Here is a 25,360-nt window from a genome sequence, read left to right as displayed (position 1 = left end):
CCTATCCTTCAAGCTCTCATATAGGCCCATAACAACGCTGAGTTGTCGCCTTATCTCCTTACACTCCTTGCATCGCACACACACAAAGACATCCCCCATGGCAGTATCATGTCCCATACTTGACTGCTCCGCAAACATCAAGCAAATAGTGCATCTTACAAGGCTGTGATTCAGAGGACAACTGCCCCCCTCAGTTCTCCCCTGGGCCACAGCATTCCCATTAGCTTGAGCCCTTTGCTTTGCTGCTCTGGTTTGAGTCATGATTTAGATTTACTTTCAATAAAATTTCAATTTCTGTACAAAATTAAATCCTAAACTTGTATCCAAACACAGTTATAACGCTATATTTATGTTTCAGTAACGAGTGTTATCTACGGAATATTTACGTTTCAGTAACGAGTGTTATCTACGAAATATTTACGTTTCAGTAACGAGTGTTATCTGCGAAATCCCTTTATATAACTTTCGTATCAAGTTATGTATTAATTATTTGTTTTTACTAATTATTTATGTTACGTAACCTAAGTGGTTATATGTATAATTAATTATGTTAAATAAAATTAATTATATTACATTTGTAATCTAAGTCGTTATATGTATTTATTTAAACGTACAATTTAACTGCTAACGAAGTTCAACTAACGCTATCTAGTACGGTATATCGTATCACAAAGGCGGGAAAATTACGAACGGTTAGCGGAGTTGAAACACGTGGAAACCTTTACCGATACTTTTATGCAATTACAAGGCCGAGTAAAGAATAAATACACCAAATTAATCAGAAAATCACAAAATAATGTTATACTACTAAATTTAAATCAAAAGTTTTAGAAAAACAATAATTTCAAATCAATAAATAAGAAAAATCCACTTAGCGGCTTTGAAAACGACCGTCTCTAGTAGCCTCGTCAGCAGACTCAAGCCCAGAATGCCCATATTGTGAGTTTTGTAATAAAATAACATATTCAGGTAAAAATTGGGGTAAAGAAACCTTATCAGCCTCCAGAAAAGATACTCCTAAACCTAAAACCAGTGAAGCCACAAACACCCCAATTAGTATTCCAACTGATACTCCAACAGTCTCGCAGGACACTGAAAGAATGAAAACTACTAAAGATTATAAGAAAGCCCAACCTCAAAGTTGGGCTTTCTTATAATCTTATATTTCTTATATGGATGTACACCCAGATTATGGGGAACTCATCCTAGAATTGCATGCCAATGACACAATGGATACTAGTTGCCCCACATTCCCAAAAAAAAGACTGAAAAAAATGTTGAATCAGCCTCAAATAAACCTAAATAATGCATAACATCATACAATGGAATTGCAGAGTTCTAAGCAGCCATTCTGATGACTTAAGAGATTTAATAGCTCAATTCAACCCCATAGCTGTATGCCTACAGGAAACATTCTTGTCACACCAAGTTTTGCCAAAATTCTCCAATTATATGATGTATAGACAAGATAAAAACTCAGTCTCCTGCACGTGGAGGAGTAGCCATTCTGGTTAATTCTAACATGCCATCCAAGCCGATCCAGTTAATAGCAAATCTAGAAGTTGTGGCTACTCATATTGTAGTTGGTACATCAGTTACTTTTGTTACCTTTTATATTCCACCATCTCTACCTCTGAACCCCATTCAGAACTTGAGTCTCATTAAACAACTCCCAACTCCAATTTGTCTTTTCGGTGACTTTAATGGACACCATCCATTGTGGGGGTCTGCTACAATGGACAGAAGAGGCAAATTAATTGAAGAATTTATGAATAACAGCAATCTTAATTTACTAAACACCGGATCTCCTACTTACATTCACCTACCTACAGGATCTACTTCTGCAGTTGACTTGTCAATTTGCTCTTCATCCATCTTTCCAACCCTGACATGGTCGGTATTATCCGATCCCTTTAATGGTGACCACTTTCCAATTATTTGCTCAATACAAACAGCGATAACTCAAAATCCTAACCAACAATCCAATTGGAAGTTTAGTAAGGCGAACTGGGATGGCTATTTTGCCCAAATGCTCTTAGACAGAATTTTTGTCCAACAGAAACATATTGATGAAGTAACTATTTACATCACCAATCAGATTCTGACTGCGGCAAATTCTTTCGTTCCAAAATCCAAGACGTTTCGTGCTCACCGAAATCACTGGTGGAATACAGAGTGCTCTATTGCTAAACAAGATAAAAACCGTGCATGGAATGATTTTCAGAAGTGTCCTACTACCACTAATTTAATTGCTTATAAAAGGCTTAAAGCAAAAGAAAGGCAAATTAGAAGGAAAGCAAAACAAGATTCATGGGTTGCTTTTGCATCAACCATCACAAAAGACACTGACACATGGATCATCTGGAGAAGGATACAGGCGCTAAATGGAAAATTTGTTCGGCTGCCCTCTCCTATACTTCACTGGAAAGGAAAAGACATGTCTATGCCAGAAGAAGTTGCCAATGCATTAGCAGAATCTTTTGCCACCATCTCTGCTTCTGCATCCTATGTATCCTCCTTCAAGACCATTAAAGATTGTGCAGAATGGCATAAAATTAACTTCTCAATATACCGCTCTTTTCCATACAACCAACCCTTTACATTAATAGAACTGAAAGAATCATTAAATAGATCTCATAACAGTGCTTCAGGGCCAGATGGTGTTCATTACATTATGCTAAAGCATTTACATGAAGAGGACTTGTGTACCCTGTTGATTTTCTTCAATCTGATCTTCTCTGAAAATGTCTATCCTTCTTCCTGGCTGTATTCGTTCATTATCACTATACCAAAACCAGGCAAAGATCTTACCCTGGTGTAAAATTATAGGCCAATATCTCTTACGAGCTGTGTAGGGAAAATTTTAGAAAGGATGATTCATACAAGACCCACTTACATCCTGGAGTCACAGAATCTCCTTCCAGACCATCGGTATGGATTTCGGAAGAACCGATCAACGCTAGACGTGCTTATCAAAGCCGAATTCACAATGCCTTTGTCATCAGACAACATCTAGTCATGTTTAACTTAGATGTTGAAAAGGCATTCGACACTACTTGGCGTCTTGTTATTATAATGGATCTTTACTATCTAGATCTAAGGGGACGGTTGCCTGAAATAATTCAAAATTTCTTGCTACTTCAATATTTTCAGGTTCGATACAAAAATGCACTCTCTAGAACTCACATTCAAGAGGAAGGCATACTACAGGGTTCGATACTTAGTCCAACACTATTCGCATTTCGAGTTAGCAATATGACACGGAACATCCCAAAAACCATTGAAACTTACATGTATGCAGACGATCTTACTATTTCCTGTCAGTCCAAAAGTATGAACACCATTGAATGGCAGCTCCACCTAGCCATAACCAAAATAGAATCCTGGACTTCACGGAATGGTTATCGACTGTCACAAAATAAATGCACTGTCACAAAATAAATGCACTGCCACTCACTTCTACAAGTTATGGGCTCTCCATCCTGACCCTGAACTAGAAATAAACAAAACTCCAATCCGACTTTGTTAATACCGTTAGATTTCTTGGACTGATATTGGACAGCAAACTAAACTTCCAAGCTCACGTCACTCATTTAAGAACTACTTGTCTAAAGCATATGAATATACTTCGATCAGTCTTGTCCATGTTATGGGGATCTGATCGGTATACCTTACTACACCTGTACAAGTCCCTAATCCGTTCACACTTGGATTACAGTTCTTCAGTATATGACTCTGCTAAGGTAAGCAAATTAGAACGGCTGAACGTCATACAGCACGGTGCTCTGAGGACAGCCCTAGGAGCTTTCAGGACTTCTCCGATCCAAAGTCTTTATATTGAAGTGCATGATCCCCCATTACACCTGCGTAGAAAAACACTACTGCTCCACTATGCTGCTAAGATCCAGAGTCTACCATTGCATCCCAGTTGGGAGTATCTCTATAATACTCAGTGGGAATTGTCCTATGAGAGCAAGCCAAATGAAAATAGACCTGCTTTACTCAGGATTAAAGAGCTTGTTCAGAGTTGGAATATCAATTTAAATGAAATTTTTCAGGACACAACTGCACCTATTCCACCTTGCACTTACGTGTCTGTCTCTCACGATGTGCACTTTCTCCAGCGGGGAAAAAATATTATACTACCCTGCAATATCAGACAGTTACACTCAGTTCATGCTACTATGAACAACCAGGCCTATAAAATTTATACAGATGGTTCCAAAACTGACAAAATGATAGGTGCTGCTGCAGTTTTATCTTCATGTACGAAGGAAAATGCTAAGCTTGCAGCGTCTTCACAACTGAATTATATGCCATTAAGTTAGCGCTTAGTAAGATTATTGAGCTTTCCATCTCACCTGCCATAATTTACACCAACTCCCTCAGCGCTATCTCTGCCATAAAGAACAAGTCTCATATTCTCATCCTATCTTGAAACAGATTCATTCCCAGCTACTCTGCTGCAGTGTGTCCAATCAGTCGATCAGTTTCTGCTGGATCCCTGGCCATTTTAGCATTCCTGGAAACGAAAGTGCTGACTTTGCTGCTAAATATCCTCAAAGCACGCTCTCACATTATCCTCAGGTTCCTTACACTGACTATAAATCTGTCATTCATAAAGTGTGCTACGATAAATGGTCACAGATCTGGAAAGGTAACATCAACAATAAACTTTACCAGATAAAAGAAGATCCAAAGCTGTGGCTCTCTAGCTTCCGACGAGAAGAAGTGGTATTGGCAAGGCTCAGTGCTCATCCTGTCAGACAACTTATGGTTCGTCATTTTCTGGTTGAGTGTCCCTTATATTCAACCATTTGATCAAACACTTTCCGGTCACTCTTAACGTTGAACAGCTCATCTAATTTATCTCATATATTAGGAAATGAAGCTGATATACAAGAACTTTTCATGTATTTAAAACATATTGGCCTGTACAGGAGCATATAATTTAATATCTCTAAAGATATGTTGCCTGTAAATAAACTGTAAACAGACACAATTTGGCCTCAATAGCCCTTGTGTCATTAATCCCAATAACAACTACAACATATCATAAGCAAAAATTCAAACCTTACAGAATTTTTCTTCTTTCTTGGTTTATATAACTGTTTCTGACTGCTTCCATAGAAGCCAATAACACTAGTATTAAATAATATGATAGGTGCAATATGGCCTAAGTAGTCTTTGCACCAGAAAAATCTAAACACAACAACTCTCTCTCTCAGGGTAACTCAATTTTTTTTTTTTTTTTTGGCTGGTGCAGCATAAGCCTCTTGCTTCTTTGCACCATATGGTTAATAATAATAACATTCAGTAGTAAGAAAGGTGGTGGGGACATGCTCTATAATGTAATGAAATTTTTTGATGCGTCATACACATGGTAAGAATATACACAGCCCTGACATTACATGACCTCGACAATGTTTCCCCCCCCCCCATAAACACTACTTGGTTTCCCTCCAGTCACTATCTGGTGGGGTAGAGGCAGCGAGATTATACACTAGCTGATCTGGAAGTCTCCCAGAGAGTTACCAATAGGTTTGATACAGTGGACTATCGAGTGGCCGGCCTGGAAACACTGTTTTAGAGCTGTTTTACCGACGAAATGTAAGGAAGATTGGATCTTGCCATGATGTCCATTATAACCTCAAAAGACATCAATCATACTGCATGATGGAAGAGATGAGAAAAGGGTTTGCTGCAGCTTTGCTCTGGAGACTAAACATGGGTTTCACCACTTCAAACATCCAAGAAGCAAATAGTGGTATTGCACTGGTTGATGAGAGTTATCTACCACCTAGTATTGCCTGGAAACACAGAGGGGGGGTGGCATTCCTCCATGTGGTGTGGCTACAAAACCTTGACACCTGCTAATGTTGGTTTGCACCTAGGTGGTCACCTACAGTGTGCTAGGTGCCCTATTTCAGAACTTGCCCATGGGGTTATACCCACGGTTACTAACAATCCCACCTTTGTGAGGGTGGAAGCAGAGGATTTGGCTGTCACTGACCGACTGAACTTTGCCAAAATGAGGTCCACTTGACTTGAGTGTCACCCGAATATCATTTCCATTAACGTTTTATACTCCCAGGTAGCAAGCTCAGCTTGGCATATCCGGGGGAATGTCTGCAACAGTCTCAAGGACTAAACATATCTTTCTTTTTTTTTTCTTTTTTTTTTTCGCTTTCAATTTGTCAGCAGTTGAAATTTTGCACTTCATTACTTGATCTGATCTACTGATGTGCAAAATTTTAGTTGAGGTTTTGATATTACCAATTTATTTGTACCTTGTAAATCTTTTTCATTACCAATTATTTCAAGTTGATTTTAGTATCAGAAAAGTGATGCAAAGAAGCAAAGCTTTACAGCATCAGCCAACACACATTTGTATGAAAATAACAAACATGAATGGTTTGTGGTTTTCATACAAAATAGACTTTATAGTACTTAGTACTGTTCATGTGTTAAAGGTCAAGAAGACAGAAAACACTTTTTGAAATTAAAATTTAATTTATTTAGATTGTAATTTTTAGGAAATATCTGTGAAGAAAGGTTTGTTCCTTCTGTTCTAGAGAACGGAAGTAGAAGTCGTTTCAACTTAGAAAGGACAAACAAGGAAAAGGAAAACTTGGTTTTATGAGTTTGGAGTTGAATGGGGACTGGTTGTGGCACATGTTTGGAAGAGAGTGGGGAAATTACAGATGCTATTTCATCTATAATTCGGAAAACATTGCCAATGAAAGTGTCTCCAGAAATGGCATGCAGCAGAAACTGAACTGCTTATGAGATAGAATGGAGAGACTTTGTAAGAGATTGGTCATTAATTAACTAGGCTGCCTTATTTTGAAATGAGACAAGATGCTTGATGGAGGTTTAAAGCTACCAGTCCAGACTTGAGAATAATATTCCAGGGCAGATCTGAGAATTATAGAGATTGAGGCTGTTTAGAACAAAAGTAACACCGACAACAACCCCCCCCCCCCCAGCATTTTTGATGCAGAGGAAGCAGTATTTTTGATGTACTTATGCCAAGAAAGATTGCAAGTCAGAGTAATCTTTAATAGAGATGTGTGATGTTGACTATAAATCTGAGTTTCATCCAAGATAAGCATGGTGGGAGCAGTGGAATCTTTTATGTGAGAAATAAGACAGAACTGAGTTTTAGAAGGAATGAAGTTAACTGAAATTTCTTTTCCTCATATAGAGTTACCTGGAAATCAGCATTTTAGGAATTGGTATATATATATATATATATACACCATCATCTGTTGGATCACAATTAATAAAAATAAATAAATAAAAAATAAATTCCAAAAAAAAAAGTAAATCAACACTTCCAGTCAGATTGTAAAGGAAATCTTACTATAATATGAAGAAGAAAACTCTATTTAACAATCATGATGTAACCTGGATACTTTACTCTGTTATTAGAGGTTATTTAGAAGGGGAAAAAAAAGTATTTGTCTTTTGTACACTTTTTATGGTTAAATAGATTGTCTAACATTATAAATTACAAAATCTACTGTAAACTTTATTAAAAGCATTTCACTTCTCCTTTCAGGGTGCACAGAAATTTTAGAATTAAGAAAATTCGGAGCTTTTGTATTGTGAATGGGAATCATAGTTCTGTGAGTATCAGTGCTTCATTGTCTTTATTATTTCAAATATAACTGATAAATTTTGAATTTGAATATATACTTTGGTTTGTAGCAGTGTTTCCCAAACTGTTATCCCAGTAACCTATGAAAGTGATCCAGAGGACTTGACAATAAAATAGAGCTTTTTTTTGCGGTAGACAACAATCCTATTAAATGTGATGGGAAATATAAGTATACCGATAACAACCTAATGTATACTACATTTGTTAAGCATGACTGCATATTAATGTTTTTAAAATAATATTATAAAATTATAGTTATTAATTTAATTTCATGTATAGTTTAATTATTTTTGTGGTCTCTGGATTGTACTTCAAATATAAAAGTGGTTTCATGTCTGAACATGTTGAGAATAACTGTTTTATAGGGATTTTATATTAATTTTTTTGATCTTTAATCTCTCCTTTCCCCAACTATACAGGACAGTACATCATAAAAATATAACAGACACTTTTTTTTTACATATTTGAATCAGAAACAATGGAAGGAATAAGTTTGCTAACTTTATATCAAAAGTATGTCATTTTGAAGAGTGAGTGAGCAAAGAGAACAGAAATTTGGAAATTATAATAATACTCTTGTAACACTGCTCTGTGGTGAAATAGATAGAAAGGATTTTTGGAATCATGTGAAAGTACACATAGCTTGATAAGATAAACTCTTCTTCTCTGTGACATATGCTTTTCAGTCCCTGCCAGCAATTACCAGCATTTAAAGGTATACTACAGGGTTTAACATTTGTACATGTTTTTCTGAACTTGTGGAAAGTGCCCCTGTTATGGCAGGGGTATTTAAAAGAGGAGATCAAGTACCTTGTGACTGGCTGTCCTTGTCATCTCATTAATTTGTGAAAACGTGTGTACAAAGTGCTATTGCCTAAAACTTTATATCCAACTAAATATACATTGGACAAAGCCTAAGTATCAAAGGTAGGTACAGCAAATAAACCAGGCTATGACTTGCTGACTATTGTCCACAAACACAAAACCTACTGCCACTCTACATATGTCTGTTTCAGACAGTATCGTTCAGTGAAGAGGCAGATGAAACAGAAAGACCAAATGAACAGATATTTTAACATTCTCTCTATAACTTTTTAAATACTCTGCGGGCAACCATTTCAAAATCCGGATAAACTGTAAATTACAACTTAGTTATGGTGGGGGATAAAATAAATCAAACCCAAGTAAATAAAGAAACTAAACAAAAAAAAAAAAAAAAACTGACTTCATTAATTAAAGAATGAAAAAAAAAAAAATAAAATAAAATACAGATAAAATGGAAAAAAATTATAAATAGTAATCCAAAAATTATATAAATAACCATAAAATTCGTAAAATTTGTACTGTAATTATATTAGGGACAATGCTACTCGTATGTTAGTGGACAAATTTATTCCCAAAAAATTTAATTCGTCAAAGACCAAGATGAAAATGCAAATGTGCTTTCACCTCAAAAACTATACACCGATGAGCCAAAACATTATGACCACCTACCTAATATGATGTTGGTCCTCAACGTGCAACCAAAACAAATTGTACCTGGCAAAGCATGGAAGCTACAAGATTTCTAAAATGTGTATCGTGGCATCTGGTACCAACACGTAACCAGCAGATCTTTTAATTCCTGTAAGGTCCATTGTTGAGATGCCTCAGATCGGAGGTGCTGTTTCAACACAAACCCAAGATACTCGATGGGATTGATGTCTGGGGAATTTGTAGGCCACGGCTTTGCTCATATCCAGCCAGATCCTAAAAAGGGTGACAAATCCCTCCCATCCAATTATCATCCCATTGCAATTACTTCTACTTTTTCTAAAGTAATGGAGAAATCAATTAACCGCCAACTCTTAAACTACCTAGAAACCTTCCGTCTGATCAGCAATCACCAGTATGGATTCCGTCAGTGTCGATCCACTGGTGATATTCTGGCTTATGTTACCCATTTATGGACAAATTCAATGGAAAGGTTCAGTGAAACACAAGTAGTTGCTCTTGACATCTCAAAGGCTTTCGATCGTGTTTGGCATAGAGGTCTTCTATACAAGCATCCATCTTATGGTTTGCCAACTGTTTTTAGTAATTGGTTATCCAGTTTTCTCTCTGATCGCTCACTGAGGGTGATGGTAAATGGCTCTCTGTCTTCTAACTTCTCCACTAATGCCGGTGTCCCCCAAAGTTCAGTTCTTTCCCCCACTCTTTTCCTCTTGTATATTAATGACCTTCTTCCATTGACTGGAAATCCTATCCATAGTTTGCCGATGATAGCACATTGCATTCTACTTTCCATTTTGAGAAACCTTGTCCTGCTCAATCAGCTTCAACTTCTCGAAAATCTGCTACCAATTCCTTAAATTCCAATCTTCAGGTAATTCTCCAGTGGGGCAAAGAGAACTTAGTTGATTTCAACCCTTCTAAAACTCAGTCTTGTCTTATATCTCGCAAAAAGGATTCTTCTGCTCCTATGCTTATCTTTAGTGACACTGCAATTTCTAGGCAAAATGATATATCTCTTTTGGAGATTACCCTGACTTCTAATCGCTGTTGGCACAATACAAGCATATTACAAATATTGCTTCCTCTGCACCTAAAAAACTTGGTTTTCTCTTTCACTCTCGGCATTACTTTTCTTCCAACCAGCTGCTCACTCTGTATAAATTGCAAATCCGCCCTGCCATGGAATATTGTTCCCACATCTGGGGCGGTGCCCCCAAAACCTCTCTCAGGCTTCTTGATTCCATTCAGAAGAGGGCAGTTAGGTTAATTAATGATTCATCTCTAACAGCGTCTCTCCACTCGCTGTCTCATAGACATACTGTTTCTGCTGCATGCCACTTCTACAGATACTTCTATGCATACTGGTCTTCTGAATTGGCTTCTATAATTTCCGGTCTCTCTTTCAATACAGTCCGAACATGTGCTGCCACCAGCCAACATCCATTTACTGTCCAACTTCAAACTCACAGAACCAACTTTTCATCTTCCTATTTTATTCATTCAACTGCCGTTTTCTGGAACAACCTTCCTTCGTACGTATTCCTGAAGATTACAGTCTACAGAAGTTCAAGTCTAATGTTAACAAATATCTTTCGTCTTCTCAACCTCCAACCCAAGCATGGTACCAAGTACTATAGGTTCTAATACCTCTCGTGTTTGGAGGTTTCATAAAAAAAAAAAAATTTAATTAGTACTTTTTCCTTGGATGTATTTTCTTGCTAAATTGGATTCTTACTACACCTTTTTGGATGATAGATTATAATTATTAATCTATTTATACCTCAAAACATTTGATGATTCTTGTTTTCTATACTCTGATAAATTTACAATCATTCCCTTATATGAGACTATTCAGCTTAATATAACGTAGCCTCATCATTTGGTCTAATGTGTATATTTTTTGCCATTGTATTGTTCAACACTCTTTATCTATCTATCTATCTATCTAATGGCAGTATGTTTATTTTTATAATTATGTATGACTTTATCACGGTAAAGTCATACTATTCCAACCGCTTTTCTTTTTCCAGCACTAATTTTAAATTATCTCCATATGCTTGTATTCTAAATACGGCAATAGAGGTCACTATTTTTACTACTGTTTTGCATTCTTCGCAGCTTACTATTAAGTCCGCTATGCTACTATAAATTGAGTTATCATGTAGATATATTGCCAATGTAGTTGAAGTGTGCATGCATTCATCTACTCTACTGAATATGTGCGCTTCATCTCCCCGCCTTTTTCCTTCTGGTATGTATATTTTTCCTTCCAGCTTATTTCCGCTATGCATTTCTTGAAATACTCCAGGTATCTTTCACTTTCTTATACTTTTGGTTTTCATTTTAGATTCTCAGCATGTTTCGACACACATTTTTACTTTCAAAAGAAGCATTTGCTATTAGCTCCCTTTTATACTAACACTTACAAATGCCAGAGCCCTTAATATAAGGTTGGGCTTCACAACCCCAGCAAGCTTAGTGTTATTTAATAACTTTTTCTTTGCTTTATGTCTTTCTACTGTCTATTTCTACTGTTCTTCCCATTTGTAAAACTATCAGTGCATACGAGGGTGATACGAACGTTCCTATTATACTACTTATATTGCTATTTTTCATCTTTCTTTATTTAAAATACTCCTTTTTCCCTTCCCCATCGTCAATTTAATACCTCACCCTGTACAATGTGCTTGTTCTAAATTTATTTATTGAATCATTGAATTCCTATCTAAGCAAAATTAAATTCTACATATTTATATTAACCATATTTATTCTAACTTGATCCTTATTTTTACCTAAATTACACTATGTTGGGACTACCTTGTCCATACTGTATTAGAATGTACTGATTTCATTTTTGTTGCTTTTTGGCCTTTCACTTTTCTTCTACTACTATGGACAAGTATAGAAACACAGTTCCTGATACATGGCCAGGTGTAGTCCCCTGATGAAATACCTGATCATGCATCAATATTTTTTTCAGCTGACATCAGATCAAGCATATTTGCCTTACCTATATTTTACCATTTTCTGAATGTTTCCTCCCCATATCTGATGACAGCTATACCACTTTTATTTTATTAATATTTTGATGTACTAATTTTACTTTACAGTTCTTCCACTTTCTATTGGCTTGGTAATTCAGCCCATAATTTTGCCTCATTTATCATAACCTTTAGGATATTAACATTCTTTCACAAATCTACTACACTTTTTCTACTTTCGTCATCCTTCTAGTTACTAGCACTTTGTGTAACTTTCACATCCATTTATGCCTACTTTATTCAATATATTAATACAAACTTGTATATATATTTTCTTGAACACTACTTTTAAGCCTATGTTCTATTTTTATTAAATGTTCAGGTGTGACAATGCTGCAGTTATGCGGCATTAATGCTATTGTGAATTAAACAATTAGCCATTATATGCGCATTGATATATTAGGTCAAAATCCCGATTGATTTTTGTGTTGCGAGTGGTGTGAAATTTTTTTTTTGGGCAGGAAACATTACCGGTAATTAAGGCCTAACTAACTGGCTAGCCATAGCTGTTCTAGCAGTTGTTGGTTCGCCTATAGTTCCATGTTAACAATTAACATGGAATCAAGTTAACAAATATATAAATGTAAAGTTTGGAAAGATTTAAAGTAAGAGGAGAGAGGAAATAAAGGGAATTATTAATGATTGAATCAAGAAATATTAGGAAATAGCTAGGAAGAATTAGGAAGGTAACATTCCTTCACATAGCCATCTCTCTGCTACTTCCTCAGGGGCTTTGAGCAGACAGATAGCCATACTAAAAGAATGTCTCATGCATACTCGTTTCTGTAGTCTTGATAATAGTGTTGCTTAGTAAGTAAGTACTTATGTTTAGTTATGAATGTCCTAATGTAATAAGTCACCTCCGTAGCCAGGTGGGAAGGAGCAGCAGTGCGTAGCACACGCTTCTCGATTAGACCGGGGTTCGAGCCCGTCACCACCAAATACGGAGGATGTGGAAAGATCAGGGAATGACCACCGCATACCCTGAGCAATATGGCCTTAGTTGCTAATGCTCCTAAAAACCAAATAACAACAACAACAATCTAATGTAATAAGGCTAATAAAATTTAATTTTTGGATTATTATTAGCTGCAAACTGGGATTGAGACCCAAAGCCCGATGAGTATGCAACAGAGTAAATATAAAAAGTATATAGGTATTTACCTGCGATCACTATAGCTGGTGGTTGGTATGAGGCCGGGGCGCCATTCTGTGTGATTTTTTGCTTAGTCTGTCATTAATAATTATATATGTTTAAGGGATGGGTTAATTTGTTTGTTAGTGATTATGCGACCTGTATTAAATTTGTAATCAATGGTTAGGGATTACTGTGAATACCTATATAGATGTTTGTGTTAATACATTTTAGGATTACATTTTTTTTGAAAATCAAAATGGTAATGTTATCCACTGGACAAGGACGGGTATAACCTTTCTACAGCATAACAGCCAGTGGGATAACTATATACATATTTACATCCTCCCCCCATCGGTGATTTTTAACCTTGTGGTGCTTTGGACTTTATTATAATCTGAAGAAGAGGTGTAGCGTGTTTGCTTTTGTTGCTGTTTGTATCACTTTGCTGTCAAATTTATAATATCCAGTGAAGTTAGTACTATAAAGGGTTGGGGTTGGGATTGGTATGGGGTTTAATGTAGCCAGGGTCAGCATGAGAACTCCTATTATAGTTATTGTTTTATTAGGGGTTGAATTTGGACATCTGGGTTGCAGTGCGGTCAGACAACGAGCCTTGTCTAAGCACAATGAACCCAGGGGTCTAATAGGGGCCCCAAACTGTTGCTCCATGACCCTGTTAGGGTTAGTGTTGGGGTGATATAGATTAAATTGGCTTGGATGGCTGCTTTAATATGGTATCTGATGAAATTAACAGGCATTTTGTTCTGGATTAAATTAGTTTTCAGTTTTTGTAATGCGTCCAGCATGTTTTCCTGGTTACTACAGATGTGTATTATTCTGTTAGTTTGATTTCTGATTACATTACCATGTATTTGTTTTGTTAAATTGGTCTCCCAGTTTGTGAGTCTAATGACTTGGAAGTTGAAATGGTCTCTTTTGTCGCAGTGTCCTGTGTAGACTTTATTTTCTTTGATAGTTATTTTGCTGTTGAGGTATATGGCTTGTAGATGGCTTTTAGGGTTGGTGCATTCAATGGTCAGGTCTGTGGAATATATTTCCAGTGCTAATCTGTCAAATTTATCACAATTGACAACTAAGACATCAGTGTATCTGAAGAAAATTGTCGCCTTTAATTTTGTTTTCGTAGTAGTGCAAGTAAACGTTGGCAATGGAACTCGAGTTGCTTGCTCCCATTGCCACCCCCCCTACTTTGCATGTAGATCGTAGATGCAGTCTTCCATAAGCATGTAGTTGTTGATTATGCATAGATTTATTAGGTCTAGCCAGTAGTAGTCTGTTAGCACTTTTTTAAATTATCGTGTGAAATGTTTGTAAATAGATTTTTAAAATCGTAGGTGTACGCTTTGCTGATATTATTTTTGATGTATTCTATGCATTTTCTATTGTCTGAAATGAACTTGGTATTGGTGAGGTTGGTAGATATTGTGTTTAGTTTGGCCTCCAGTTTTTTACTGGGGTTTTTAATGTAGCTGTTCCTGCATGTGGTAATGAATCTGCAGCCTACCAGGACTTTATGGAACTTTGGGATCCAATAAACAAATGGAAATCTAGTGTTACTGATTTTTAATTTAACTTTTTTATGCATGGCTATTAGTTTTTTTTTGTAATAGTACTATGGGTGGAGTTGGTGATTTCACTGTTGTTCAGTTCCTTGTTGAGTGTGTCTGTGTAGAATTTTTTGCAAATAATACTGAAGTTGTTATTGGCTTTGTCTGTGCTAGTTATAAAAAATTTTTTTTTGCAAGTATTTGATTTTGTTATTTATTCTTTTTAGGTTGTATTGCTTGTAGTTATATTGGTGTTGTATGTAGTCTCTGAACCTTGCCATAAAGATGTGTGGAAGTTTGCCTTTAGCCAGTGGGTAGTTGATTGATGGAACAGACTTCCATCTTTCGTTGTGGAAGTTGATAGCCTAAATAAATTTAAGGCTGAGCTGGACAGGTATTTGGAATGAATGGAGGGGTGAAATGGGAGCGGTTTTTTTTTCTGCTGATGCTGCGTTAGCTTGTTTTCTTGTATCGTATGCCTCTACTAATGCTAACATGATCTGAAATGCTGTTAATCCAAATTTGAAAGTCTTCCACTGGTGTTATATTTATAGGCTAGTTTATAAGCAAATTGTAAAAGATCCATTCTAATCAATCTTTGTATGCTTTCTAGGCTGGTATGGGGGTTTGGTCTAAATTTCATTCTTTTATCCATGATTTCTTTTAATGCTGGATCCTCGACTGTATTGAGGTCGCCTGTGATTATGTGTTTGTGGTGTGGTTCTATGTAATCTTTATATTTGTTTTCTTTGCAGTGACAAGTAAAGGTTGGCTATGGAACCATAGCAAACCTGAACAATTTTGTTCAGGTTTGCTATGGTGTTTTTGTAGTTGCATAAGTCCGTTCCGATGGGCCTTACAAATCTGTCTGATATTTATATTAATTTTATCTATAGGTAGGTTTTTAAAATCGTATCAAAGACTTCTCTGAGGTTAACATGGTCAAAAATGATTTTGATATTTTACTATGCAGTATTCTTTTGTTTTGTTTTCAGGTTGGATGAATCTGATTTTAAATCTGGTAATATCTTCGATGGTGTGTTTGAGATGTATGTTTTTGAAGGAGTATTGTAGACAAATCTTATTTAGGGCTTTTAGTTTGCTGCACTTTAGTGCAAACAGTGTGTTGTGGTTTTAATGTTATCCCATTTGGTTATCCCATTTGGTGAGCAGCAATTCAAAGTTGTTAAGTTTTTGTGTGCTGGTACTGTTGTAGCTGCCGTATTCTTTCTGAACTTTATTGTTTCTTAGAGTGTTTCCCTGTATATTTTTAGCTAGTCGGAATACTGTGTATGTGCATTGTTTCGCCCCAGGCCAAGTGAAGTTTCTGCCATTGAACCTATTGTTTAGTCCGTATGGGTATAGAGATTTGTATTGTAATATATAGAGGTCTTCCACTATTTCCCTTTTTTTGGCGTTTTCTTCTATAGCTAGTATAGCTATAGATATATTGGTTAACTGATGCTTTTGGAAGTGTTTTAGTTCTATCTCATTGGTGTATTTATCTAAAGTTATAGCGGTTTTACATTTGGTGGGTCTTTCTCCAAATTTCTTAATTTGCAATCTGTGCAGGTTCAGTCTTATATGCAGTTCTGTACTGGTTTGTCCAATGTATTGTATCCCGCATTCTTTGCATATAATAAGGTAAACGATGTTTTGCATATGGCAAAATACTGGGAAATTTTCTGTTGTGGGGCTGTGCTTGTTGTGCATGTATGGACACATCTTACATAATTTACTAGAGCATTTCTTAAATTTTAGTTGGTTCTGCCGGAGTAAATTATCTATATAATCTTCGATGTATGGGAAGAATTTATTTCTGTAGGCACCTTCTGGTTTCTTGTTAATTACCGGTGACTGGGCAACATTGAATGCTACTTTACTATTTACAGGAATTAACGGGTCCTTTGAGGTTGTGTCGAAGCCCTGATGCAGTTTTAATGTGATGCCTGTACAGTGTTTTGTTACTTGTCTTTGTTCTATGCATGGTGGTTATTTAGTAGTATGGAATTTAAGGCTAATGACTGTTAAGGTCGTTAATACTTCCTGATAATGCAGCTGAATTAGTATACTTATATTTGCTCAGATTTTTAAATTTATTTGCCTTATAGTTATAGGACATCCATGACTAAACATGAATACTTACTAAGCAAAACTGTTATTGAGACTACAGAAACAGGTATGCATGAGACATTCTTTTAGTATGGCTATCTGTCTGCTCAAAGCCCCTGAAGAAGTAGCAGAGAGACGGCCATGTGAAGGAATGTTACCTTCCTAATTCTTCCTAGCTATATTCCTAATATTTCTTGACTCAATCTTTAATAATTCCCTTTATTTCCTCCCTCTCTCCTTTTACTTTAAATCTTTCCAAACTTTACATTTATATATTTGTTAACTTGATTCCATGTTAACAATCAACATGGAACTATAGGCGAACCAACATATGGCTAGCCAGTTAGTTAGGCCTTAATTACTGGTAATGCTTCCCGTCCAAAACAAAAAAAAAAAAAAAATTTTCACCACCACTCACAAAATAAAAATCAATTCGGACTTTGACCTAATATATATGGGTCCACACACTTTTTGATTTTCGAACGGGTTCGTAAATCTCAGTGGTTTGGGAACCACTGGCTTATTCTAATTTCTGTTATACAAGTCAAATGTGTTCTAAATATAATAATATGAAATGCTTTGTGTGAATCTAATGTTAAACCTTAATTGTAGTGTAAAATGTAGACACATTTGTATATATGTGTCTACATTTAAACTCTTTAAACTCTATATGAATTTTGTGAATAGACTTATTTTGACAAATGCAAATAAAAACAGATCAACTGTTTTATGAACTGTATTTGAAGTAGTGAAGACTTGAATGTTATATTCATGTGTAAAGTATTGTTATCCTATCTTTATTTTTTTGAAGCTGTATTAAATGTTTTGTGGTAATGAAAGTTTATTTCACAATACTGGAACACAAGAAATGTGGAAATCTCAGTAATTTAAATGCCAACACTAAGTTGGAAACTTTGGAATGTTTGTAACACTTCCAAAAGGATTTATGCTGATGTCAATAAGGTCTTTTCTTTTTCTTTCTACATGATACATGGTATTAAATAAATTTGTTTCCTTTTCAATAACAAGGTACAAGAAAATTTTATAATTAAAACAAGAGCTGAAATCACATTTGCTTTGTTCTACATGTTTGAAAAGTTCAGCAAAACTTGCAAAGGAAGAAGAATACCGAATTTAAATGTTTCCAGAAGAGTCACTTTTGTAAAACACTATATTAAATGGGATTTTGTACCAAACAGCAGTTTGCATTTTGAAAATTTCAGTTAGTGAGATAACTGACATATGGGTTAGTGCAATTGCATCATTTTTATACATAGCAAACTACCTAAAGTAGGTGAATAGCATTGTTTTAATCATCTCATATTGTGAAACCTTCACAATGCGTTGCCATAATATTGTACTACCTCTAATAAGTAACATTTCACAAATGGAGAGGACTATCGTTACTTATTCTTGGCAGATACTGCCACTCAGATGGCACCATTTCAAGGCTTTTTGGCCTCTCTTCAGTGGGCAGGCAGGTACCCTAGTGTTGCAATCATGACAACTCAGTTATGAAGTATAACTCCACAATATGAGAGATGCCTGATGGTGTGCAGTAATTTAGATTAAAAAGCATTCTTGGACAAATGCCTCAAGCTACGTGGGAGTTTACTGATGTATGGATTAGTGCAATCACACCTTTGTTTTTTTTTTTTTTTTTTTTAATACGTAGCAAACTACCCGAAGTATGTAAATGCAATCATTTTAATTATATCTCATATTGTGAAAACCTTCACGAGTTGCAATGATATTGCAGTACCTTGAATAAGTAACACTTCACCAATGGAGTGTTACTTATTTGCTCCATGTGTGTTTACTTTAATTAAATAATAATGGTGCTTACTTTAAAACAAAGGGTTTTTGATACATTATGATACTATAATTGTTAATTTTGATAATAAACTTGCCAAAGAATTACTAGCAATTTAGGGTGATAAAAAGCTGAGGGGTAAGGATAGTTAGTCACAACTTAGAACTCTTAGTTGTTGACACATACTAACATAAACAATTTTATTTTTATGTTAGTATGTTTTATTTATTAATTAATTTGTTATGTTTGTGTTTTCGAAACTTGTTTCGAAAACATAAACATGTTTGTTTTCAAACTATACAAAAATATTTATACTCCAGATTACATCACATTTTAATTTTTTTAAGAATGCTGATGCCGCTATAAATTATTTACAGAACAGAAAAAGGTAAACCTTTGTTTTTCTAGGAAACAAGGATCTGTGTTACAATAAATATAAATACCTTTTCTTTGACATCTCAAGTAAAAAGGGCCAGTGTGGATTGTCTATACAGGTAACGTAAAGGCTAATTAAAGTTAACTTGAGGGTGTTGAAAATGAAGAAACCAAAATGAAGATCCTTTGTCAATAAATACGTATAATTTATCACAACTGTGAATAGTATTAAAAGTTAGCTTTTCTAAAATAATTGCTCTTCAATTAAAACTTTTTTTTTTTTTTTGGAAAAGAAACATAATGGAGGCATCAATGCCCATGGCTTTTTGGTGACATTAATGAACAAAGTAACAACTTTACTAGCAATTTTCCTTTTTACAATCCTGGATCATTATTGGATTCCTTTTTGTGAGAAAGTAAAGATCAAAATATCCATGATTCTCTGGAACACGAAAAACTTTAAAACTGCATCTTGGCTAAAAGAATATATGATTTTAATTATAAAGGAGATTCTTTCAAGGAAAAGCTAATTTTTAATAAGAAGTTCACCATGTTTGAAAAGTTCAGCAAAACTTACAAATGAAGAATACCAAATTTAAATATTAGCCAGTAATTCTAAATATTAAAGCATGGATTAATAGAAAAATTCTCAAAAAAGATTACTCATATAAGAAAATTTATTTTTCAGTCAGGCAAGGAATGAGAAAATTCAACATTTCTACAATGGACTCATTAATTCAAAGAATTTTTATACAACATTAGCATTAGCATTAGTAGAGGCATTTGATGCAAGAAAGCAAGCTTATGCAGCATCAGCCAAAAAAAAAAAAAAAAAAACCCCACTTCCACTTCACCCCTCTGTTCGTTCAAAATACCTGTCCAGCTGAGCCTTAAACTTATTTAGGCTATCAACCTCCACCACAAGGGATGGAAGTCTGTTCCACCAACCAACCACCCGCTGGCTAAAGGCAAATTTCCGCACGTCTATCCTACATCTGTCTTTCCTCAATTTGAATTTATGCCCTCTCAGGTGATTTTTCTGAACTAGAGGAAGAATCCCATCAGCATTGAGCATGCTTAAACCATTCAAGGCTTTATACACCTCTATCAGATCACCTCGCCGGTGCCTAGTCTCCAGACACTGTAATTTGCAAAACTTAAGCCTTTCTTCGTAAGAGCACCCCTTTGTTCCATTCACTAATCTTGTTGCCCTTCTCTGTACTCATTCCAGCAGCTCTACATCCTTCTTGAAATGAGGCCTCCAGACCTGTATACAGTACTCTAGGTGTGGCCTGACCATTGCCTTATACAAGGGAATAATCACCTCCTTATCCCTGCTGGAAAAATTCCTGTATATCATTGACAATACTCCATGAGCTACTCTTGCAGCCCGTCTGCACTGCTCAGAGAACTTCATATCTGCCTGCACAACCACCCCCAAGTCCCTTTCATTCTCTACCACTGTCAGTGTAGTACCACAGAGTTGATACGTTGCTCTGGGGTTGCTGTTTCCCATGTGTAGTACTTTACATTTGTCAATGTTAAACTTCATTTGCCACCTCTCAGCTCATCTGCTCAACCTTTCCAGATCCTGTTGCAGCAGCATAGTGTCAGTAGTGTCCTTGACAACACTGCCAACCTTTGTATCATCTGCAAACTTGGACATTAAGCTTGATATACCATCATCAGTATCATTTATAAATACAGAAAACAATAATGGACCCAACACTGAGCCCTGAGGGACTCCACTAATAACATTAGTCCACGATGAGCAGTGTCCATTGATTACCACTCTCTGTCTTCTCCCCCTCAACCACCCCTTTATCCATAGCAGCAATTTGCCTCCAATGTCACACTGCTCCAATTTGTGTAGCAGTCTTCCATGTGCAACAGTATCAAAAGCCTTTCTAAGATCCAAGTATATAATATCAAAGTTATTCCCTGCATCCAGTTCTTTTGTGACTGCATCATAGTATCCAATCAAGTTGGTCAGGCAAGACTTCCCCTTAACAAAACCATGCTGTGTCTGAGCTGTAACTGAAGTCTTGTCTAAATGATCCTGCAGTGCTTCTTTAACCAGTGCCTCCATTAATTTTCCTGGAACAGAAGTTAAGCTCACAGGTCTATAATTACTTGTGTCAGCCTTTGATCCTCCTTTGTGAATTGGGGTCACATTTGCACATTTCCAGTCTATGGGTATCTCCCCTGAGTCCAAGGACGCTCTCATAATTATGGCTAAGGGTTTGCTTACTTCCTTTGCTGCCTCCTTTAATATAACTGGATAGATCCCATCCACCCCGGGTGCCTTTCTTGTGTTTATCTTCAACAGTTTCTCCTCCACTTTACTCCCAGTTATTTCAAGATTCTGTAGCTTACTGCTAGAGTTGAATACACCTCTGGCATTCCCCTTGCTGAATAACTCCTCATGTGCGAATGTCGATGCAAAATATTCATTTAGTTTGTTAGCTACCTGAGCAGGATCATCAACAGTTGACCCATCAATATCCAGTGGACCAATCTGATTCATCCCCTTCCTTCTAGAGTTTACATAAGTAAAGAACTCTTTGCTGTTTTTCTTTGCATCCCTTGCCAAGGATTTCTCGTAATCTGCCTTCGCCTGCCTAACCTCCTTTGTAACTTGGTTGCATATCAACTTGTATCTATCATAGGCTTCTGTGTCATGTGTTAATTTGTAAGTATCCCATGCATTTTTCTTCTCTGCCATATGCCTCATTAGTTCATCTGACATCCATTTTGGCCTAAACCTTGAACAATATTTCTTAGTTGGTATGTAAAGCCTAGTAGCTTCCAAGATAAGTTCTTTGAATGCTCCCCATTTTGAATTTGCTGTTGGTAACGTCATCAGTTGGTCCCACTGTATAGAATTTAAATACTGTCTCAGTCCATCGTAGTCGCCTTTACAGAAGCAATACATAGAGCCTATTGAAGCTGATTTTATGAAAAGACTAATGTTTCTTCAGTTCTTAAGAGGAATAAATGAAGGCATGAGAAGGTTTATGAAGAAAATGCCTGAACCTTAATTAAGTGTTGTCAGATCTATAGAGAATATCGATATTGATTCAAATATAAATTTAAGAGAAGTGATTCCAAATCATAGATCAGGGTTGATGGCTCTGAAGATAACTCTTGTCCTGAAATTTCTCATCTGCATTTCAAAAAAGGAGGCTGAAAAATGGAAATCAAAATTTTCCAGAGAAATCCAGGAAATTAGGAAAATTGTGTAGTTGATTACGTCAAAAGTCTCTTGACCAAAATTTAAATTGACCTTCTTCCAAAAGGGATTCTTTGCAGACAGTTGACCACTTTGCTTCATTTGTTCTGCACCACATTTTGCAAAAAACACTTGCCTCAAAGGACAGAGTTTGTTTAATAAAGAACCTAATTGGTTGAGAAAAGAGACAGAAAACTTCCCATGACTCAGCCAAAAAGATTATGGCTGAGTCATGGGAAGTTATTTCCAGTAACTGAGTTATTTCTGTAACTGAGTGAGGGGTTGGGGAATGTGGCCAATATGTCATCATTCAGAGGCAAATCACACAACTAGGTTGAGAACTTAACCAATTCAGATACACAATTAACTGTAAGTTAAATAAAGTTAACAAAACCAACGCTTTCAAACAGTGATATTAATGTTAAAAGTTTGGGTTGGGGAATGTAGCCAATGTGTCATCATTCAGAGACAAACCTCACACAAATGTGGTAGAAACTTTCCAAAGTATGTTTATAGAAGTCAAATCTGTATTAGCATTACTTGATCCAAGGCCTCTATTTTCACATGTATCATTTGACTTCCTAAATAAATTGGATTAAAAACAAGTTGCTAAAAATTAGGCAAGTTGAAAACAGCCAATATGCAGGTAATCAACCAGTTAATTAGAAGTCCTGTTCAAACTATGCCAGCTGAGCAAAAAGTCTTATTATATTTGACCTCTACTCAATCAAAAGCAAGATTAGGTATCACTGCCTTGATTACTGATGACATATTAATATATGGATATCACCTCATTTTAGGGGCAATCTTTATTTCTACACATTGTGGTGTTTAATGATGTTATGGTCATCATAAGAATTTTGAACTTCTCATATGGAATAAAGATGTACTTGAAATTGTTCTCAGCCAATAAACCTCCCATTTCTGAATAAACAGACTCAGATAGACAATCTCTCTTAGAAACCTCAAGTAACTGAAATTTTACAAGTTGCAACACGAGATTTCAAAGTAGGTGCAACACAAGATTTCAAAGTGATTTATGGTTGAATGCAGTTTTTTACTCACTTAGTAAGTTTTTTTTAACCTCAGGTTTTGATTTTTAAAATTTTTCATTATATCTTGTCAATAAATCTTTACAAATTGTACTTCTAATAGCCATAGGTTAGGTTAGGAATCTGTACACAACTACATAGTAATAGATCTTTATTTTATTTGAAGAATTTACATTTGACTAACATAAATTAATCATAAGAGTAATAATTTTTTAAGGCTAATATTACTGTTTTCATTTTCACTTATTACTTTTTAGGCTTCAGAAGTTGTTGAGAACAAGGAAAATCTGAATGGTAATGCTATCTGTAATAGTTCAGGAACCTGCAGTGAACAGCTGACATGCTTGATGCCTAATCATTTCTCATCACCTAAGGTGACTATTTTTATTTTACATATTAATAGAAAATAAAATTAATAGATTTTTACTTAGCTGTTTTACAGTTTCACAAAATTGCTGTTAGTCTCAGTTATCGTATAAGGTTATTGTGTAGCGAGCATTGATTCTCCTCTTCCATTTTTTTCTAAAACGTAATGCAAATTCTGCACTTGGGCTTCATTTTATTCATTCCTTCCTTCCTTAGTACCACCATGATTTATGCTATTTATAACAATAGATATTTCTGTAATTTTGATATTGCAGAAAAGAAAGACAATTTTTTCTGGATTTGATATTCAAGCTATCTTTTTTATAAAGTTTTACCCTTACCATTATAAAGTTTATAATGGTAAGTTTATGAAGTTGGACTGTAAAACATTAAATGGTTCTACATGCCACGAGTTGGCCTGTAGTCAGAAGTTTGATATCACTGAGTCTAAAATAGTTTTTCTGTATACTTTGTTGTGAAGCCAGATATTGGGGTCAAGATCAAAATAGGTGTATCGATTGATAGAGATGTTGACAAATGAAGAATGAAATTTGTTTATTCTGGAAAGTTTGGACCGAGGTGATGGGGTTTCATGCAATTGTCTCACAAGGTCTGCGTAATATGCTCCTGTGACTGTCTGGCATTTCTGAAGGTAACCCACTAGTAATACTCTATCAGCATCCCAAAAAATCAATACTATCACCTTGCCACCAGAAGGAATTGATTTGGCTTTCTTTGTAGATGGGGAAGAAGAGATGTATTTCCACTATTTCGATTGCTCCTTTTGTCTCTGGCTGAAAGGGATCAACCACATCTCATCCATAGTCACAAACTTTGCAAGGAAATTTGTTGCATCTGCATGAGAATGGTGCAAATATTCACTTGACTTGACAACTCTTGTCTTATGCATTTTTGATCTGCTGTCAACAACTTTGAGACCCATCATGCTGACCTTTCTCATAGCGAGAACCCCTGTTATTATATGGTACATATGTTCAGATGAGGTGCTCAAGATGCTGGAAATGTACTGAACTGTCACTCATTGATCACTTATCACCAGATCATGTACACTGTTAACAACTTCTGGAGTGATGGACATTGCAAGTCTTCCACAGCATGGGTCATCTTCCAGGCTCTCCCTCTCTCATTTAGATTCTGCTTACTACTTCTTACTAGCCGACCAGGCTAGCCGAGTGGGTAAAGTACCTGCCCGGTAACCCAAAGGTCGCGGGTTCGATTCCCGCCTCGGGCTTGGATCAAAGTACTGCAAAAACCTTGGGAGGTGCAATATGAGCCGATGCGCCAACAACTACCAAATCAAAAAAAAAAAAAAAAAACTACTTCTTACTACAGAATAGGAAGGGACATCTCCCAATTTTGCAATCATATCCCTATGAATTGCTTTTGGCATTAGTCACTTTTTTCTCAAATATTGGATGACTGCATGCTGACTGATTTTGTTCATCTTTCCTCATTTACACAACTTTGTTGACTTCAGGACCTGTA

General features: G+C 35.9%; 2 protein-coding genes across 2 annotated transcripts in view; one reads left to right on the top strand and one right to left on the bottom strand.

Annotated features, from left to right (window-relative positions):
• The window catches only part of LOC150083234 (uncharacterized), a 480,979-nt gene that overhangs the window by 229,849 nt on the left and 225,770 nt on the right, over window positions 1–25,360 (bottom strand). The window lies entirely within an intron of this gene.
• The window catches only part of LOC150083235 (uncharacterized), a 242,844-nt gene that overhangs the window by 57,330 nt on the left and 160,154 nt on the right, over window positions 1–25,360 (top strand). The window contains exons 4-5 of the mRNA XM_090378444.1: window positions 7,565–7,631; window positions 23,746–23,862. Of these exons, the coding sequence (XP_090234570.1) occupies window positions 7,565–7,631; window positions 23,746–23,862 (184 nt within the window). The remainder of the gene's footprint in view (window positions 1–7,564; window positions 7,632–23,745; window positions 23,863–25,360) is intronic.

Source organism: Mastigoproctus giganteus, chromosome 7 (genome assembly GCF_048544385.1).
Source record: "Mastigoproctus giganteus isolate SK-2022 chromosome 7, ASM4854438v1, whole genome shotgun sequence".
Taxonomy (NCBI): Eukaryota; Metazoa; Arthropoda; class Arachnida; order Uropygi; family Thelyphonidae; genus Mastigoproctus; species Mastigoproctus giganteus.
This window is presented reverse-complemented; position numbering and strand designations above follow the sequence as displayed.